Source organism: Perca fluviatilis, chromosome 23, assembly GCF_010015445.1.
Source record: "Perca fluviatilis chromosome 23, GENO_Pfluv_1.0, whole genome shotgun sequence".
NCBI lineage: Eukaryota > Metazoa > Chordata > Actinopteri > Perciformes > Percidae > Perca > Perca fluviatilis.
In genome coordinates, this window is record NC_053134.1 from 25,043,664 (window position 1) to 25,063,441 (window position 19,778).

Consider the following 19,778-nt stretch of genomic DNA (forward strand, 5'->3'; position numbering starts at 1 on the left):
CATTCAGCGAACGTGCAAGGATTTAATGCATTTTTGGTAAGAAGACAGACCCGTTGCCTTCAATCCTTTGCATGAGATAGAAATACAGGCGCTCAGTTGTCCTGTGGGCTCAAATAGGGATTTAATCAAAGATCATGATAACATTTTTATTTTTTAATATCCATGGACTATCGAGCGAACGTTACTTCAAATGCCAAAGTCTGACAAAAAACAATCGGAAATATCTTTTGATTGTGCGGTGGTGTGTGTGTGTGTGTGTGTGCCCATGTGCCTTTGTGGAGGTGCAGCCCCTCATTTATGGGTCTATTTTGGTGTCTGCTTGACAACTAAACACAAGCCCTTCTGAAGGGGGGGGGGGTAAAATAAAAAAAAAAAAAAAAAATTAAATCATATTAATAATTATCCAACAAAAAAAAATAAAAAAAAAAAAAAATTTTTTTTTTTTTTTTTTTTTTTTCTCCCTCTCCCCCCCCTTTTTTTTTCTTTCTCTTTGTTTGTATTTTTTTTTATTAAAAAAAATTTTTTTTTTTTCTTTAAAGCTCAGTTTAATTACTCCTTTTCACTAACGTGACACGTTCATGCACAGATGCACGCAAACTCGCACACACGATGGAAAGTCACTTACAAACACACATGCTGACACAAAAAAAAAACGCCGTGCTGATTGAACTCGCCGTCAGCCACTCTACCTGACAAAGCAGACCCCCAGATGTTTGTCAGCGTTGGTTCTCCGTTGCCTCAGCAGAGCTTTGAAAACATCATGTAGATTTGTGAAAGGCCGGCGCGCCGCTGTGTTTGATGGGCGCAGATCGATCGCGGGCCCTGCTGTGCCAGGCTCTGAATAGCCAATTAAAGCCATTGAGACAGAATAATGGGGATGGGTGGTATGAAGGAGTCAGTGTTTGATTAGAGGGGGATGATGAGAGAAAGGAGGAAAGACGCAGAAGCTATTGCCATAGTCGGTAAATGTTTAATATTCTGCGCCGTAAACTTCACAATGATCACTCTGCTTTCCCTCCTCATCATTCCTCCAGATAAAGTTCAGCTACGCTTCCATAAACAGAAGACAGCAGTGCACTGGGTTGAGACCTTGACTGATGGGAGGGAAGCTAAGACAGATGTACAGATTTGCTAGAAATGGAGGGGAAAACAATGCGAAAAGCCATGTCGCATGCGAATGCCAAGCCGTCTGGGATGGGTTTCATATCGTCCTCTGATTTTCCCTGTCCTCCTTGTCCTTCCCCCACTCCGTCTACCACCACTCTTTCCTTCGTTTCCTTTTTCTTGTTGCGTTTGTACTTCATCCTCAAATGCTGCCTCCTCTCCACATCCTCCTTGTCACTCCCCAATCACTCTTTCATTTTCCTTACTTCCCCTTACCTGTTTCTCCCACTGTTCTCCTCCTTCCTTCGCCACATTTGTCCTTCCCTTTTCTCCTTTTCACCTTTTTACTTCCCCTCTCTCCTCCCATGCCAGGTACCCTGCCCTACGACATCAAGATAGTAATTGCCGGAAACCACGAGCTGACCTTTGACCAGGAGTTTATGGCTGATCTGATCAAGCAGGACTTCTACTACTTCCCCTCTGCCTCCAAGTTGAAGCCAGAGAACTACGAGAATGTCCAGTCGCTGCTCACTAACTGCATCTACCTGCAGGACTCCGAGGTCACCGTGCGGGGCTTCAGGATCTACGGCGCCCCCTGGTGAGTAACCACTGCCACGGCAATGCACACAAGAGCGAACACCTACTGCAGGTACAGAAGAAAGTACTTATTTTAAGTGACATTTATTCACCAGCTTCTATAAAAATAACACTCAGATCAGTGTTACGCAATATTTTGGCCTTACATTTCAAGGTTGCACTTTGGTGCAATTTTTTTATTTCAAGAACATCATCACAGAAGTATCTTGTAATTACAGAATCGTCAGACCTCAATTTCATTCCGATAGTGTCTTGTATGGGAGGAATGGTCAATGAAACATTTTGGTAGCCACTGTTGATGAATCCACATTTCTGAGACCTGAGCGCTTGCTTGCTGCTGCTAAGATGCGAGATAAGTAATTTGCTTTTCGTATTTTTTTGCCTCTCTTTGTGCAGAAAACATTTACCACACGTGAAACAACCAACACTATAAAAAAATATTTCTCTCTAAAGGTCAGCACGTACTGATTGTGTCTTGTAGCACTGCATCACTTGATGCTCATTTAGCACACACCAGAAATGCCATACAGACAGATAAGCTGGGAACACCTTCTTCGAATGTTATCAGCTGATTGAATGGCCATTATCAGTTGTTATCACTACCGTAGATGTGAGGCTGTATGGCCCAACTCTACCTCCTAGTTGGCTCAGTAGGCCGTTATCATCTAATAGTAGGCTGGTTCACCCATTCGTGTCAATATTAGACTGCTCAACCGCAGCGTTGTAAGATGACGTAGTATAAAGAGCAACAATGGTAAAGAGTAGTATAAAGAGCATGAAATGCATGAAACCAAAAGTCACCAACTTTTTAAAATTACATTGTAAGTTAACTTTCTCACGTTATTCATTTATGTTTTGTTTGAATTCACAAGCATACCTGCGTTTTTGTGCTGTGTGTTGTCCTTTTCAGGCTATTAATATCATCCCTGCTGTAGTGAGCTTGGTGCTTCCTTCTGGGGAGTGATGAGGTCAGAATCTAGATGCTAAGTATTAACAGTGTGCATGTTCTACCTTCATATAATCCATAATTGACTTGCTGAACTAGCATAAAAATATGGGTAACACAAGTCATGTAAAGTTTCAGTCAACTTTATTTATATATATCCCATTTTATACTGTACATAGTAAAATTCAACACAATGTGCTTTACATACAAATGACATAATAACAATCAGTGCAGAGTATACAAATGCTAAGATATGCAATATAACCTGCTTTTAAAATTGTTCAGTGTGGGGGTCTCTCTCAGGTCCTCAGGCAGCGTGTTCCATCTACTTGGGGCATTAATACAGAAGGTAGCCCCTCCTGCTTTTGTTATTATGAGGAATAATTAAAGGACCTCTGCCTGTGGACCTGAGTGTTCTTGCTGGTTTGTGTGTAATTAGCATGTTTTTATATACGGAGGTGCAAGACCACTCAGAGTATTTATACAAGTACCAGAGTTTTAAAATGAATTATAGTTGAAGGGGAGCCAATACAGAGATCTAAGAACCGCTATAATGTGCTCATACTTTTAAGTAACGGTTAGAACACGTATAGCTGCACTATGAATTAGCTGTAGTCGCTGCACAGCTGATTTTGAGAGGCCGGTGAATAGACCATTACAGTAGTGTAGTCTGTTGTTATTTTTGCATGGATTCATTTCTATTTTTTCTTCTTTTTTTCCCAGGTTTGTTTATTAATTTCAAAATAGCAATACAAAAGCAGTTGAAAATTTTTCTATTTCTATTCATTTTAATGATTACACCCAGATTTCTGGCTTCACTTTTGCTCTCCAGAGACAGAGATCTGAGATGATCTGCAATTTTCTGTCTCTAAACCCATCAAACCAAAGAGGAGTATTTCTGTTTTGTCTTTGCTCAATTGCAACAAGTTCTTTGACATCCAAAGATGAATATCATCAATACGTTAAGTCAGAGAATGTATGGAATTTAAGTCATTAGGTCATAATTTTGTGTTTATGTATAAGATGTTCGAGTGGGAGCATATACAGATTGATTAGTAGGTGTCCAAGAATTGAACCTTGGGGCACCCCACACATAGTACCTGCTCTGTCCGAGGCAAAGTCTCCAATGGACGCAAAAAACTGCTGGTTCTGCAGGTAGGTTTTGAACCAGTTTAAAACTGGGTCAAATAGGCCGACCCATTTTTCTAACCTCTTTAGTAGAATTTCCTGGTCAGCAGTATCGAAAGTGGCACTGAGATCAAGGAGCACAAGAACAGATAGATTTTAAGAGTCTGTATTTATGCAACCTGATCTCACAGAATTCCGTGAAATGAACACGGGCCCTTAACTCAAAATCCGTGGCAGTTTCACGGAATTGCAACAAAATCCGTGAAACTGCCACGGAATAATTCCGTGAAATGAACACGGATCGCCAACGGATCGCCGAAAAAGAAACACGGGCTTACGTGACACGCGAGAAGAACGGAGCGGTTGGGTTCAGGAAAAGGTCGTGGGTGGGCTTATGGTTCCGTACCATACGCGGGACATGCTTAAAAAACAAACAAAAAAAAACACAACTGACAAACGCACACCACACGCGGGACACGAACTCCGCTGTCTTGGGTGAAAGTCCTGTGTTTTACCCATCCGCCACCGCAACCAACCTTCTTGTGCGGAATTCCGGCCTTACATACTACTCACTACCGTGCTACGTCATCTTGTCATTGACTTTACATTGGTATTGTTTTCCGTGGTGGCCACACGGAATTTTCACACATTCCGTACCACTACCACGGAATGAGCTGTTACCAGTCCGTGCCCATTTTACAGAATTCAGTGAGACCAGTATGATTTATATGTAGATTGTTCATAACTTTGATGAGTGCTGTTTCTGTGCTATGGTGTGACTGAAAACCTGATTGATAAATGGCTAGTAGGCTGTTTGATGTCAGATAGTTATTGAGCTGAGAGTAAACTGTTTTTCAAGAATTCTGCTGAGGAATGGTGAATTGGAGATGGGCCTATAGTTTGCAGTAACTGTTGCATCAAGGTAGTTCTTCTATTGACGTGTTTTAATGACAGCTGTTTTAAGTGTTGCAGGAAATATACCTGACTGAAGAGACCAATTGACTATTTTAATATCTCAGCCAGCTGTTATTATAAAAATGTGGTAGGGAGAGCATCCAAACACATGTTCATCTTATTATTCACCTTAACCACTTGTGTCCAGATATTGTGGAAGGGTTAACAATCTAACTAATGGTTTCGTCATGTCATAATGTAGTTTTGAGACCTTTATTGGGTTTATATTTAGCATATTCCTAAATTTATTTGTTTTTAGTCAAATAGTAAGGAGGAGGAATAGGGTCGATAGGGGCCTAGCAGCATATTTTTGCCCAAGGCCTCATAATCCAGCCATGATTTGGTGCCAAAGTTAAAATGTTGGTATTGTGATAATATTCTTCTACTGTTCTTATTTCAACTTTATCTCTGCATATTTGAATCACTAAAATGCTTTTTTATTTAGCTTCCACTTACATTGCTTTCTATTTTTCTGCAACTCCTTGTGGACAGGCTGCTATGTGTGTGAGTAGTATGAGGGTGAGCATGTAAGTGGTTAGCTGGTGGTCCATGATCTTCTTTGTGTGTGTGTGTGTGTGTGTGTGTGTGTGTGTGTGTGTGTGTGTGTGTGTGTGTGTGTGTGTGTGTGTGTGTGTGTGTGTGTGTGTGTGTGTGTGTGTGTGTGTGTGTGTGTGTAGTGCACGGGGCATGTCTTGGTGTGTGTGTGTGTGTGTGTGTGTGTGCCCCCAGTGCAGGATAATTGGTTTGCTGTGATAGCAGCTTCCCCTGAGTTTATTGCTCAAGCCACTGCAGAGAGTTGCCTGAGGTGGACTGACAGGAAGAAGGGAAAGGGGAAAGAAGAAGAGAGTAAAATAGTGGGGCAAAGAAGAGATGTAGGAAATAATGAAGAGGTGGTGATTGATATGGAGGAAAAAGACAGACAGACAGAGAGACAGACAGAGAGAGGGAGGGAGATTTAGGAAGAAAATATTTTATTCAGATTCACCGGCTGGCCCAGGCTGGTGTAATGGGCACATGAGGTGACGAACGAAAGTGTGTGTGTGTGTGTGTGTGTGTGTGTGTGTGTGTGTGTGTGTGGGGGGGGGGGGGTTGTGTAAGAATATCTCTGTCTGAATGTGTGAATGTGTGCTGTGGGCTTGTGAGTGTATGCACCAGTGTGTGCTCTCACTTGCCTTGGACTGTATGATGCTGTGTGTGTGTGTGTGTGTGTGTGTGTGTGTGTGTGTGTGTGTGTGTGTGTGTGTGTGTGTGTGTGTGTGTGTGTGTGTGTGTGTGTGTGTGTGTGTGTGTGTGTGTGCGTGTGTGTGTGTGTGTGTGTGTGTTCCTGCAGCACAGAGGGGCTCCAGCTGGCTCCGTGTATCCCCCCCTCTGCACTGTCTGCTCCCCTCTTCCCTCCTATCTTACCTCCTCCTTCTATCCTTCTCTGCTTCCTTCCATTCTTCCTTCTTTCCTTACCCTCTCTGTCTATGCTTCTATCCTTCCTGCAACCTTCAATTATCCCTTCTTCTATCCTTTGCTCTTTCTTCTTCTTTCCCTCCATCTGCTTTATACTTCCTCGTGCCTTTCCTTCCTCCATCAGTTTAGTCGTCTGTTCCCCTGAACTCCCTCCTTCCCACTCTTTCTTCATCTGTGCACCCTTTTCCACTCCTGCCCCTCACCTCCCCAATCATTTGATGGGCTCTGCATGTAGATGGATGACACACACACACAGCAGCTCCCTCCTCCACATGCTCCACTCTCTGGCAGGAGTAGCGGGGCAGTGCTTGTTACAGTCCTTCCGTCACCATGGCGATGCCAAGCTGACGCTGCTTTACAGTGTTGATTACACTACCCCCCCCCCCCCCCACACCCCCCACCCCTCACCACAACCACTATCACCATCCCCTCCACCACCCGCTCCATTCCCTAACAGGAAACATATTCAATACAGATCCAATTATACTCGTATATGTACCTCAAATTTTGAACTGCATAGACTCTACCATGTCATTGTTCACTTAAAGTAAGCTGTCCTGTATTGTTAAACGAAGAAATAATGAATCACAGCACCCTAACCCAAGTAAACAGATGGAAACAAAAATAATATGAAAAGTATAGTGTAATATGGCAGTCATGTGATGAAATCACAATTGTATTTCATATATGGTAAAAAGCAGTTTTTCCTTTTCTGAGAATATGATGATTTTTTTGGATATCATCAGGCTTCGATAGCATTTTTATCAAATCCAACTTAAGTATCAAATCTTTTAAATCCCCTATTGAATCTATTTAGGTTTAGCTTTTAAAATTATATTTAACCTTTATTCAACCAGGAGTAAAGACTCATTGAGATTAAAAATCTTATTTTCAGGAGTATCCTGACCAAGTCAGGCAGCAGCACAAATATCACAGTTGCAGACGTAGTAAAAAAAAACATATATCATTTTAAAATGAAAACAAAGAACAAAAGCAAGTTATTGAAAATCACTTTAAAGGTGCTCTAAGCGATGTTGTGTGACGTCACTTCTTGTTGACGTTCAAAGTATTGTCAAACAAAATGGAGGCTAGCTCGCCCCTCCCTCCTCCTCATCCCGTCCCCTCCCCTTCCGTGCTTCCGAACACTAACCCCTCCCCCCCCAACTCCCACCCCAAACTCCTTCTTGTCGGTTATTGGCTGGAACACAGTTTGTTATGTTTGGTGGTGCAGGTTGGCCAGTTTGTTTTTGTTGCCGTTTGTGGAGTTTGGGCTGTCTACAGAGACCACGTTTTTTTACAGTGTGTTCAGGGGACAGGTAGCTAGCAGATAGTGAGGAGATGTTTTTTACAGTGTGTTCAGGGGACAGGCAGCTAGCAGATAGTGAGGAGATGTTTTTTACAGTGTGTTCAGGGGACAGGCAGCTAGCAGATAGTGAGGAGATGTTTTTTACAGTGTGTTCAGGGGACAGGCAGCTAGCAGATAGTGAGGAGATGTTTTTACAGTGTGTTCAGGGGACAGGCAGCTAGCAGATAGTGAGGAGATGTTTTTACAGTGTGTTCAGGGGACAGGCAGCTAGCAGATAGTGAGGAGATGTTTTTTACAGTGTGTTCAGGGGCCAGGCAGCTAGCAGTTAGTGAGGAGATGTTTTTTACAGTGTGTTCAGGGGACAGGCAGCTAGCGGATAGTGAGGAGATGTTTTTACAGTGTGTTCAGGGGACAGGCAGCTAGCTGAGTAGTAGGAGATGTTTTTACAGTGTGTTCAGGGGACAGGCAGCTAGTAGATAGTGAGGAGATGTTTTTACAGTGTGTTCAGGGGACAGGCAGCTAGCAGATAGTGAGGAGATGTTTTTACAGTGTGTTCAGGGGACAGGCAGCTAGCAGTTAGTGAGGAGATTTTTTTACAGTGTGTTCAGGGGACAGGCAGCTAGCAGATAGTGAGGAGATGTTTTTACAGTGTGTTCAGGGGACAGGCAGCTAGCAGATAGTGAAGAGATGTTTTTACAGTGTGTTCAGGGGACAGGCAGCTAGCAGATAGTGAGGAGATGTTTTTTACAGTGTGTTCAGGGGACAGGCAGCTAGCAGATAGTGAGGAGATGTTTTTACAGTGTGTTCAGGGGACAGGCAGCTAGCAGATAGTGAGGAGATGTTTTTTACAGTGTGTTCAGGGGACAGGCAGCTAGTAGATAGTGAGGAGATGTTTTTACAGTGTGTTCAGGGGACAGGCAGCTAGTAGATAGTGAGGAGATGTTTTTTACAGTGTGTTCAGGGGAAAGGCAGCTACCAGATAGTGAGGAGATGTTTTTTACAGTGTGTTCAGGGGACAGGCAGCTAGTAGATAGTGAGGAGATGTTTGCTGTATGTGACAAAAAAATGTTGTAGCCCAAAAAACGCGTGACATCAATTAGAGCACCTTAAAATGTGTACATCATGTTTTAATGCTAAACATATACTGTATGTGAAAGGGACAGTCAATCCTTAAGCTTAACTGTATGGCTATCATAGTGGCTACTTTACCTACAGTAAGCTTATCTTCACAATAGGAAAAATATATATATTTGCTGGATTCATTTCATTGTATATTTTTAAACGTATTTTAAATTTTGAATAACGATGACATCATTTATGCGGCCCCCCTGCACTAACTCCTAGGACCCCCTCCCCTAGGGATCACGGACTCCCTGTTGAATATCTCTGATCTGTCTATTGTCTCTTTTCCCATTTCCCTCTTTTCCTGTTTTCTGATTGGCTCGGTGTTCCTTCATTTCTGCCTGTCACCTCATCACATTCTCCATCCTTGTTGTCTGCCCCTGTCTTCATCACTTCCTGTCTCTTTTTGCGCCACCATCAATATATCCACCTGCATCCACGGGCCGTTTAGTCGCTCCCTCTGCCATCCCTCACAGCTTCATACTCTCCTTTCTTTTTTTTTTTTTTTTTTTTTTTTTTTTTTCTCTTCTCTCTCTCCTTGCTCTTCTCCACAGAAGTATTCTGATGCTGGATGCTTTTCAGCGGGCTCTTCCAGTCCATCCCACGCGGATCGCTCACACACACACACACACACACACACACACACACACACACACACACACACACACACACACACACACAGGTTATACTTTACTTGAAGGTATCTACATAAGAGTGACATGACACTGTCATGAACGTGTCATAAACATTATAAACAAGTCAAAAACGTTTATGACATAACGCTGTGTCATTCAGTTTTTGTCATGACAAGTTAGGGTTAGGGTTAGGGTTCATGTGTCATGACACTGTTACCCACAAACATATCCAGTACTTAACACATATCCCCATCCTAACCCCACACTCAACCCAGCCTAAATTAGATTGTGCTTGCTCCATTCTCCTCAAACTCTCCAAATTTGTCACTGCATGCATCGGCGGAGCGAGGGGATGGCGTGGAGAGCTCTGCTCCACTTCTTCCTCCTGACGCTAATGCGAGTTTGCAAGTCATCTGTCACGGACACAGCGCAAAGCCACCCTCTGTCTGAGCGCTAAAGGTACGGGGATGGGAAACTCCCGTGCGTGTTTCAGTCTGAAGGGGACAGTGAATAGGATTGTAGGATGCATGGGTATAGACCTTAGTGATCCCCCATGCACAGAACTCACAGCCCCCTGTCACTGAAGAAAACTTGCAACACACACGTACAAGAAAAGAGGAAAGCATGCGCATGAGGTGTTTTACATGAAGTCATACAGATTGACAAGTAACTCATGGATTGGACAGCTTTGATGATGTCATCCTGCATCATGAGGACATACGAGGGAATCAAATTCCCTGACTCACATCAGATCATGCCGCACTATAATGCTTCTTATGGTGACACTTATGTCCGGTGAAGGGATAGACCGATTATCGGCCCTGAACCGATTTATTCTTGGAATCCTTTCAAAAATTAGGATTCCAGTAGAATCCTTTCTCTCTTATTTGTGAAAATACCTCATATAACTCCACCCCTCAAAGAATCGGATTGAATTGATAAGAACCGGAATCAAAAGGAAGAATCTCATTTGGAATCAGAATTGTTAAAATCTAAACGATCCCCAACCCTACTTGGAGGGCCCAGTTTTCAAGCGGTGCCAATCCAATTGTTTGGTCCGCACCAGAGTTCTGATTGACTGCTTTCACACCAACCCAAACAAACTGCACTGAAAGGTTAAAGGTCCTATGACATGCTGCTTTTTGGATGCTTTTATATGGACCTTAGTGGTCCCCTAATACTGTATCTGAAGTCTCTTTTATATAGACCTTAATGGTCCCCTAATACTGTATCTGAAGTCTCTTTTATATAGACCTTAGTGGTCCCCTAATACTGTATCTGAAGTCTCTTTTATATAGACCTTAGTGGTACCTAATACTGTATCTGAAGTCTCTTTTATATAGACCTTAATGGTCCCCTAATACTGTATCTGAAGTCTCTTTATATAGACCTTAGTGGTCCCCTAATACTGTATCTGAAGTCTCTTTTATATAGACCTTTAGTGGTCCCCTAATACTGTATCTGAAGTCTCTTTTATATAGACCTTAGTGGTCCCCTAAACTGTATCTGAAGTCTCTTTTATATAGACCTTAGTGGTCCCCTAATACTGTATCTGAAGTTCTTTTATATAGACCTTAGTGGTCCACTAATACTGTATCTGAAGTCTCTTTTATATAGACCTTAGTGGTCCCCTAATACTGTATCTGAAGTCTCTTTTATATAGACCTTAGTGGTCCCCTAATACTGTATCTGAAGTCTCTTTTATATAGACCTTAGTGGTCCCCTAATACTGTATCTGAAGTATCTTTTATATAGACCTTAGTGGTCCCCTAATACTGTATCTGAAGTCTCTTTCCTGAAATCCAGCCTTGGTGCAGAATTACAGCCACTAGAGCCAGTCCCACAATGAGCTTTCCTTAGGATGTGCCATTTCTGTGTCTGTAGCTTTAAATGCTATTGAGGCGGAGAGAGGGGGGGGCAAGGTGGAGGGTGGGGGTGTTGACCAACTGCCACTTTGCTTGTTTGCAAGCCATGATGTCTCTCTTTCTCATGGGTGGGCCAAATTCTCTGGGCGGGCAAAGCAGAGAAAGGGGAGGTAACCTTGCTCCTTATGACCTCATAAGGAGAAGATTCCAGAACGGCCCATCTGAGCTTTCATTTTCTCAAAGGCAGAGCAGGATACCCAGGGCTCGGTTTACACCTATCACCATTTCTAGCCACTGGGGGACCATAGGCAGGCTGGGGGAACTCATATTAATCTTAAAAACCTCATAAAGGGATATTTTCATGCCATGGGACCTTTAACTACCATTTGTTTTTTTCAACCTGGACCCTATTTCCCTATGTTTTTGTGAAGTGACTGATGGGAAAAACAATCTTTGACATTGGTCCAGTATTAAGAGAGATTGCTGCAGTCGGCAGCAGAGAAACAAGCTACAATGTAGGTTAATAGAACAACTGTCCAGCTTGTATTTGCCTTCACAAAAGTGCTCGTTTTCTTGCTGACAGGCTCAGGTTAATATTCTAAGTGTCTACAGTACAGGCACTTTATTTCCCCCCCCACCCTGTATTTATGTGAGCCCACAAATATATTTTATGTGAGCATTTTGAGTAATGTACACACACTGCAACTGTTACGGAAATCACAGTGCGTAGTAAGATTTCTGACTTATTGTTATTCTTATTACTGTTAACCTTTCTTTTTTTTTTTTACTATGGCACACCGGCAAGTCTGAGCCAAACTCAGTAGTGATGTAGTGGAATAAATAAAAGCTCCATTGTATACACCTAATTAAAAAAATTATGTTTTTTTTTTGGGTGGGGGCGGGGGGTGTGCAAAAGCTTTTATTTATTTGCTAAACAAATACAGTCCAGCAAGGATGAACAATGTTCTGTAGCTATATTTAGGCGACCATTTGTCAAAAGAAAAAGTCTTGCGTTGACTCTCTCAGTGAGCCTTTACTGCAAGACTTATTTTCCTCAGGCTAAGACTAAATAATGATAAGGATTTCTAGTTGTTTCCAGTGTATTATCCATTATTTCAGTCTTTTTTTTTTTTTTTTTACATTTTAAGTCAAGTTTTCTGCTGCAGATTTCTTCACTTGTAAAATTATAGGACATCACAGATTGCAAGTTCAGATGGAGACACTCCAGCACTTTCGTTCCATTTTATTAGCATAGAATTATAAGGTATTATCTGTCTTTCATTTATTAATTAAAAATTGAGCACCATCTTTCTATCACTGGACGGAATAGTGCTTTTACAAAAACAACTAGTTTTGAAATGAGATATTCGCACAGAAAAGTACATAATAGTTTCACCAGCTGGTATCATAGATCTTGGATGCTCGAGATCTCAGAACTGCTCTTTACTCATAATTTAGCAGCTAAGATTCTCGGCAGCCGAAACCAATCTGGCAGCCTCGGCAGATTACATCTGAGTCATTATTAATAATGAGCTGCATGGCCGGGACACGCAGCTTTGCACGTTCATGGATCTGCTCCTCTGCGAGCACAAACACAGCCATGAGTACGAGCGTCTCGCTCTGGGCAATTTTTTCATCAGCAGCCAATTAAGAACAAACTTATGTCTAATAGGAAAACGAGTGGAAACATCTTCTTCTCTTTATTACAGTGATGCATTCTTCTGAATCTACTTCATATATTACATTGGAAGTGAGGCATTGTCTTCTTTAACCCTCAAGTTGTCCTCTGGTCAGATTTGACCCATTTTCAAAGTTTTTTAATATCAGAAATATGGGACGTCGAAATAAGCGCAGAAAATGTTGAAAAACAGACAAAGCGTTGGGAAAGCATTAGCAAAAGTGCAAAAAAAAAATTTAAAGTGACAAAAACAACAATAAAAACGTGTTTTATTTCATGGTCGATGTAAGACAACACAAAGGTTAAACTAGAAAAACAAAGTCTTCACCTTGACATTAACATAAATGTTCAAAAGTGCATTCATGGCCAGATGTATGGCAGAAAAATAAATGTGCATTTTTATTCTACTGGCCCCCTGCTGTACATGGCACAAGACACTCTGTAATTGATTGGTCTACCAACAGAAATTATTTTGGGATTTACGATTAACTATTTTCTGACAATCCATTTTCTAGAAAATAGTTGTTGGATGTATTGATAATGAAAACAATTATTGGTTTCAGCCTGACAGTACACAATGACATAATAATAGTAATCACTTAGAAAACAATTCAAGCAATTCGATTAAACACAACTTTTAAAACTATGAGCACGATATGAAAAATGAAGGTCGTAAAACTAGATTTTGACACAAAGCCTCTCTACAGGCCAGAAGACGGGAGGTGGAGGACCCATCATGCTTGATATTATATTTGCAATGTAAATGTGCAAATTTCAAACAAATTATCAAATTATGTAGAGCCTGATATGGAGTGAACCTGGGTCTGGGGGTCTTGGGCCTTGTGGTTCAGACTGAAAACAGGTACCAGGTACTAGTCAATGTCAATTTTATTTGTATAGCACCTTTCATTACACGTAAAATCATATAATCATAATACACATTAAACACAAAGCATGAATAGGTATATTGTGTATAGGAATACACAACAAAAACAAACAAGACATACAAGTGTGACCGTACAAATTCACACACACACACACACACACACACACACACACACACACACACACACACACACACACACACACACACACACACACACACACACACACACACATTGTAATTAAACAAATTCCTCCTCCATGCAGTGGGGGGCACCAAATTATTGTCAATATTTGGAAAGTATTTTTCAAAAACCACATTGTCTTAACATGAATCAGACATATTGTTAGCAAATAAAAATCAAGCTATTTGTGAAAAAAACAAACACATTGATAAGTTTCAGATCCAGTTACTCATAAGGATTTACTGTGCCACATGTTTGTTTAACATTAAAACATGATTTATAAAATCATGCCAGCAATTATTATTTTAATAACTTAGTATTTTATGCACTAAAAAGGTATGTATAAAGGCTTTAGGTGCCCTGCACGTTATTTTAGGCCCAGTTTAATATGCAACTTAGTTTTATACAATATATGTAGTAGTGGGTCCCTGCTCCGTCTCTCTCAATTATGGGGTCCTTGGCTTAAAACATGTTGGAGACCCCTGGACTACATTACAGTAGTACGTTACAGTAGTATAACCTGCTAGTGCGACATGAAATACGATCCAGAAAGTCTGGTTTGAGTAACAGATCCGAGAGTTTGAAAGCTTATGTGACGCCAGAACACAAAAACAGTGGTTTCTAACCCTCATACAGCACTGAAAAGGTCTGGCAGGGTTATCATGAAGTAAGGAATACAGGTTTCACATAACAAAGCCATCTGCTGCTGCTGCTGCTGCTGCTGCTGCTGCTGCTGCTGCTGCTGCTGCTGCTGTTGCGCGACCTGACCGGAAGTCAGGACAAGGTGCTAAATAAATACTGTGAAAGTATCGAAATGCTCTATCCACAGAGAAATGCACACAGAAACTGTGCCTTAGAACAAGCAGTCAGGACTTCGGTACGATTGTGATGTCACAACTACAGTATATAAAGGTAGGAAGTGCCGCTACAGTGCCGTTAGAGTCATTCCCCGGCTGCAATGAAGGTGCAGAGACTGGCCACAGCAGCACCTCTGTGTTGCCTTGCGGCATCTCGGCTGTTTCGCCGGACCGGCCTCATTCAAATGAGTGACAAAGCACAAGTTGGTCTGAAGTACCCCTAAACTTGATCCCGGCACCCCTAAAAAAATAATTGCAAAACAAAATAAAAAAAATAGTCTGGGTTGTGAGCTAAGGAGTTCTGCTCTGGGAATCTCACAGCGCCGTTAAACTTAACCCAGAATCTAATGCCTAGATCATTCAGAAAAAAATGTTGAGCCATTTTCAGAAAAAAAAGTGCTTGTCAGCTATTGGTCTAAATCGCATAAATCTCAAATTTTCAAAAGTTATTGATGCATTTTGGAAATACCTGCTTTTCAATAGATGGATATCAGATTTAATTTGTTATACCACCTCACCTTTGTAGTAATGGCCCTGTGGCTCAGCAGAATTGTTGGTGTCTAGTTACATAACTCAGGGTTTCCCCTAACACGATGGTCCAAAATTATGTTAGCTCAGTATAATAACTAAAAAGAAATTGCGTTCAAAGAGTGCCAGGCACCCCTGAAGCTCTGATCCTAGAATCGTCCCTGGTGAGTGCACAACAATATTTCATTTAAAAACTATTCACATTTTGGCTGGACAAGCGTCATTATGACATATCTTTTTAATGGAGTTTTGTCCAAAAAGGTACAACAGATCCCTCACCTGGCTGCAGCACTCAGCCCCAATGCACTTATTTCTATAGACATCAATCCTCATAAATATTTAGTCATCTCCTAAAAAGACTGGTCGCTCGCTGTAGTTGTTATCCAGTCCCTCCAGAAAAACATGATTATGCGATTGCATAATTCAATGCATAATCAGCCAAAGTCCGCATAATTATTATTTATTATTATTTACACTTTTGCCGCATAAATTGCAGTTTTCCGTGCAAAATATGCGGTGCTTGCATGATTTCATAATCCCCGCATTTTCGTTGCAAAAAAGTCACATATCTTATATCTTAGCAGAAAGTTGAAAAATGTTGCGTTTACTTCACACAATACTTTTTTTTCTCTTTTTCATCAAGTTCCCACAATTTTTGCAAGTTCCTGCAATTTCATTGCAGAAAATTGCATAAATATCCCACATATTCCATTGCATTTTTTAAGAAAACGTGCCGCATAATCAAGGATTTTTGCCCGCAACAATCACAAAAAAACTCAACGCATTTTTCTGGAAGGACTGGTTATACAAACAAAAAGTAGGATATAGTGCATTTGTTGGGGACTATTTTCAGCATATTATTCACATTTAGTGTTCTAGTGAGTATTTGTGGCAGCAGGATGTGGAATTGAGTCAAATAAAGTACAGTGAGTGTGTGTGTGTGTGTGTGTGTGTGTGTGTGTGTGTGTGTGTGTGTGTGTGTGTGTGTGTGTGTGTGTGTGTGTGTGTGTGTGTGTGTGGTAATGAAGGAACATGTCACCCAGTTCAACAGTGTGGCTCACTGATGTGATTTTGACAACAACGGAGCTCTGTGGCACAGAGGAAGAAGCTATATCAGGCTTTGATACAGACACAATACTTGTGAGCAGATACATTCCTTGGTTTGGGTATTTTTGTGGGGGAAAACATAGAATATCACCAGCCTCCTCCTTTCAAAATGTAGCCTATTTTCCAGGCGACAACAGACGTGTCAAAGCTTGACAAGAGACTATTTTGGCTCGAGGGTGTTTGACAGATGCTTGGAATAATTGAATTTCAGGGGGCAGCCCTAATAACTTTAAAACTAATAGGGTGACACACTTGATTCCAAATCCTAGGGGGATGTTTAGTAGGGTCAAGTCTGACTCGGAGAGAACTGTTCATTGGTTGAAAGTTGTTGTCTTCAAGTACCGTCTGGTCTTTGAGCACTTTTTTTTTTTTACCGTTGAACTCGACAGGAAGGTTGAGACAGAGACAGGTAGGAACAAGCAAGCGAGGACAGGCAAGGGGGCAGATGAGGACAGCGGAGGCAAAATGTCTATATAGGCTGCTACTTATGGGTTAAATCTTTTATAAAGATGGTCTCTGAGGAATGTAAGACAGGCAGGGGAGACGGACAGCTCGTTCACACACACACACACACACACACACACTCAAACAGACAGAGAGATGAGAGACAAAGTAGTGTGTTTGTTGATGGGGGATTTTTCTTCTTTAAATGAAAACGGCAGAAATGTATCGCTCCCCGCTGCTCCGCGTGGAATAATTAAGGACGGAGATGCAAAAGACTTCTTAATTAGATTTTTTAATTATTGAGGATTCACTTCTCCTTCTATAGTGGCCCAATTAAGAAAGCTCATCAAAAACTAAAGAGATGAAGAGAGGCCTCCTCTCACCCCCATCCCCCCATCCCCAGCCCCATCTCGTCTTCTCCCCCCTCCAACACACTCTCTCATTTGACAGAAATGGACTACCTGTGCTCCGTTTGATAGCTTGTCCTCGCTGATGAGTGAGAAATGGAAGTGACTCTCGCCGACTTTAATTAACTTGCTTGTTTTCGCGGCCCCGGTGAAAGTAAAGGGAAAATGGAGGGAGAGTGGAGCGGTGGAAAAGGGAGAGGTAAAATGCAGCGGTGGCGTGCAAAGCTTTCCCTTTCATGATAATGAGTCTAATGATGGTGGAGATGGCATGAAGGTAATTTGACCATCTTTCTCTTTTCGGAGCGGCTAGAGTTGGCTTTGTTCCCCCTCTGATGAGAAGACACTTCAGAGAAAGAGAAGTTTGAATGAAAAGACCGAATGAGTGACAAATCCAACTTCTTAAAGTCCCCACCGGTGGCGTTGCATGTTTTAGCCCATTAACTACAAATTGTGTGTTTAGTTTGCGTTACTGCCAAACGTTTTCTGAAGCATCCTATCAGTGTTTAGACTGATTTCCTCCCTTGCAGGCAGCCATTGGTTTCACTTCATTTCAGGAAGCTATGAAAATCAACTTGCAGAAACTAGCTAATCCATCAGAGTGAACGTTTAGTGGCCTTTGTTTTACACTGTCATCATGTGGGAGTGTGGTTGAAAGCGGCGACCATTTTGAAGAACATACCCTGTTGGTGTGTTCGAGGACAGTCTTGACTTTCAAGGTGTGAGAAATGGCCTGAAAGACACAAAACGATGACGATTCTGGCCGTTTTGTGCATTGAAGAGGCTGCAGTTTGGCTGCCAACTCTCAAATCTTGGGTGTTGGAGTTTCATTAAATGCTCAAGAGGAAAACGAACACATGGGCCATTTTTTATTTTTGTATTCTTCAAATCAAAAGTTCCTGAGAAGCAACCTCCTGCGGTTGTGCAAAGGCATCACTAGTGTAATATTACACAGCCATTAAAAAGCCCTTACACAGACTGCATTTTACCTCTCATGAGTAATTAGTTTCAAATCAGTTTCGTTTGGAGTTCAATGATGTAGTTGAGTAGAAAACAACTCTGTCCTTCCGTTTCCTGCACACAATTAGAATGAAAGATGTTACAGCATAGACGTTTCGGCAACAGCGTGGAGTGTCACCCGCCGTCTCGACCACAAACTTCACGTTAGCATCACGCTCCTGGCCGACAGCATTCATGCAACACTGAGGCGAGCGTCTATACTGGCTCCATCTGGTCCTCCAATTTCAAAGCCCCGAGCTGCAGGGCAGGGAGGTTTTGGCGATCTGAGCAGAGTTGTCCAGTGGCAGTAATTGTACAGTGCAGGTTACAGCTCCTCCATACCCAAGAAGTTCCTGGGTCTCGCTTCCTAGCTGCTGGGCAAAAGTCAAAGGAGAGTCTGGGATTACAAACCGTAGCAGACTGTGCTGCTCTCTGGCACCTCTGCTCCGTCTAGGCTGCAAAGTGTAGATAAATGTATTTATTCAGGCCGTTTTTTGGGGGGGCATCAACCTTGTGTTTACGTGCATATAGTCAAAAATAATAGACTTATAGTATGTGTCCACTGTCAGCGTCATTTCCACGCTTCCCATTAATTTCTATGGAAGCAGCCGTGCAATGCATTGTGGTAGCATCACTGCAACATTATGCAAATGAGGAGCGGCAGGCTCGGCTCGACGCCTCTCAAAAGCCCACGAAAATACAGTATCTAAAACTAAAACTGACCGTTGTCGATCTGAAACGAAGACAGATTCAGCAACTGCCTGGCCTATTTCTCACTTAAAATGTTTGCAGAAACACATTTCGGTGAACTATCTTCGTGTAACCCTTTAGAGGTGGGGAACAGAAATGGATTACTCTATAAAAATGATTAATTATGGCCAGTGGAATCAGAAGTTCTATGTTCGACTACGGAGCCCAGGATTAACCAAACAATACGCCAGGAATGACTCAAACAAAGTTATACTTTCTTGAGAAACAAAATCGCTTCCCTTTTATTACATGGGTGGGAAGGATAGCCAAAAACATATGAAAATTACACACTTTAAAATTGCACAAATCTTACCCGGGGTAAGTAGAAAAATAAAAAATGTAAACAAAACTCACAGCTGTGATTTAAAGTTTGGAATTTCCGCGTTCTCAGTCACTTCAATTCTGTTTCAGTTTCAGTTCGGTCCACTGTGGAAGTGGAGAGAGTTTGTCCTACCGCACAGTTGGTGGTGGGTGTGTGTATGTAATGAAGTGTTGAATTCTGCAGGCCGCATCTCTAGTTCTCCTCTGGGCGCGGCTGCGCCATCAATATCTCGATCCAGGCTCCAACATCCAGGTAGATCAAAGGTTCAAAGGGTCCAACAAAAAACCTTGACCTACAGTGAGTAAGGTCAGAACAATCATTTAGCTTTTTTCTTTTAGCTTTCAATCATGAACTAGAATATTATTCATGTTAAATCATCATATTAAACTGAACATTGTAATACTGATATCACAATATCGGTAAACTATTCTCAAAATATGCTTAGAGATGATGATTGAAAAACCTCTTCAATATAATATCAAAATACTGCTTCCACATAATAGAACACAA

The 19,778-nt window shown here is 41.7% G+C and overlaps 1 protein-coding gene across 2 annotated transcripts in view; it reads left to right on the forward strand.

The window, feature by feature from the left end:
• The window catches only part of mpped1 (metallophosphoesterase domain containing 1), a 101,960-nt gene that overhangs the window by 32,430 nt on the left and 49,752 nt on the right, over nucleotides 1–19,778 (forward strand). For both annotated transcript variants that reach the window (XM_039792315.1, XM_039792316.1), the window contains one exon: nucleotides 1,477–1,702. In XM_039792315.1, the coding sequence (XP_039648249.1) occupies nucleotides 1,477–1,702 (226 nt within the window). The remainder of the gene's footprint in view (nucleotides 1–1,476; nucleotides 1,703–19,778) is intronic.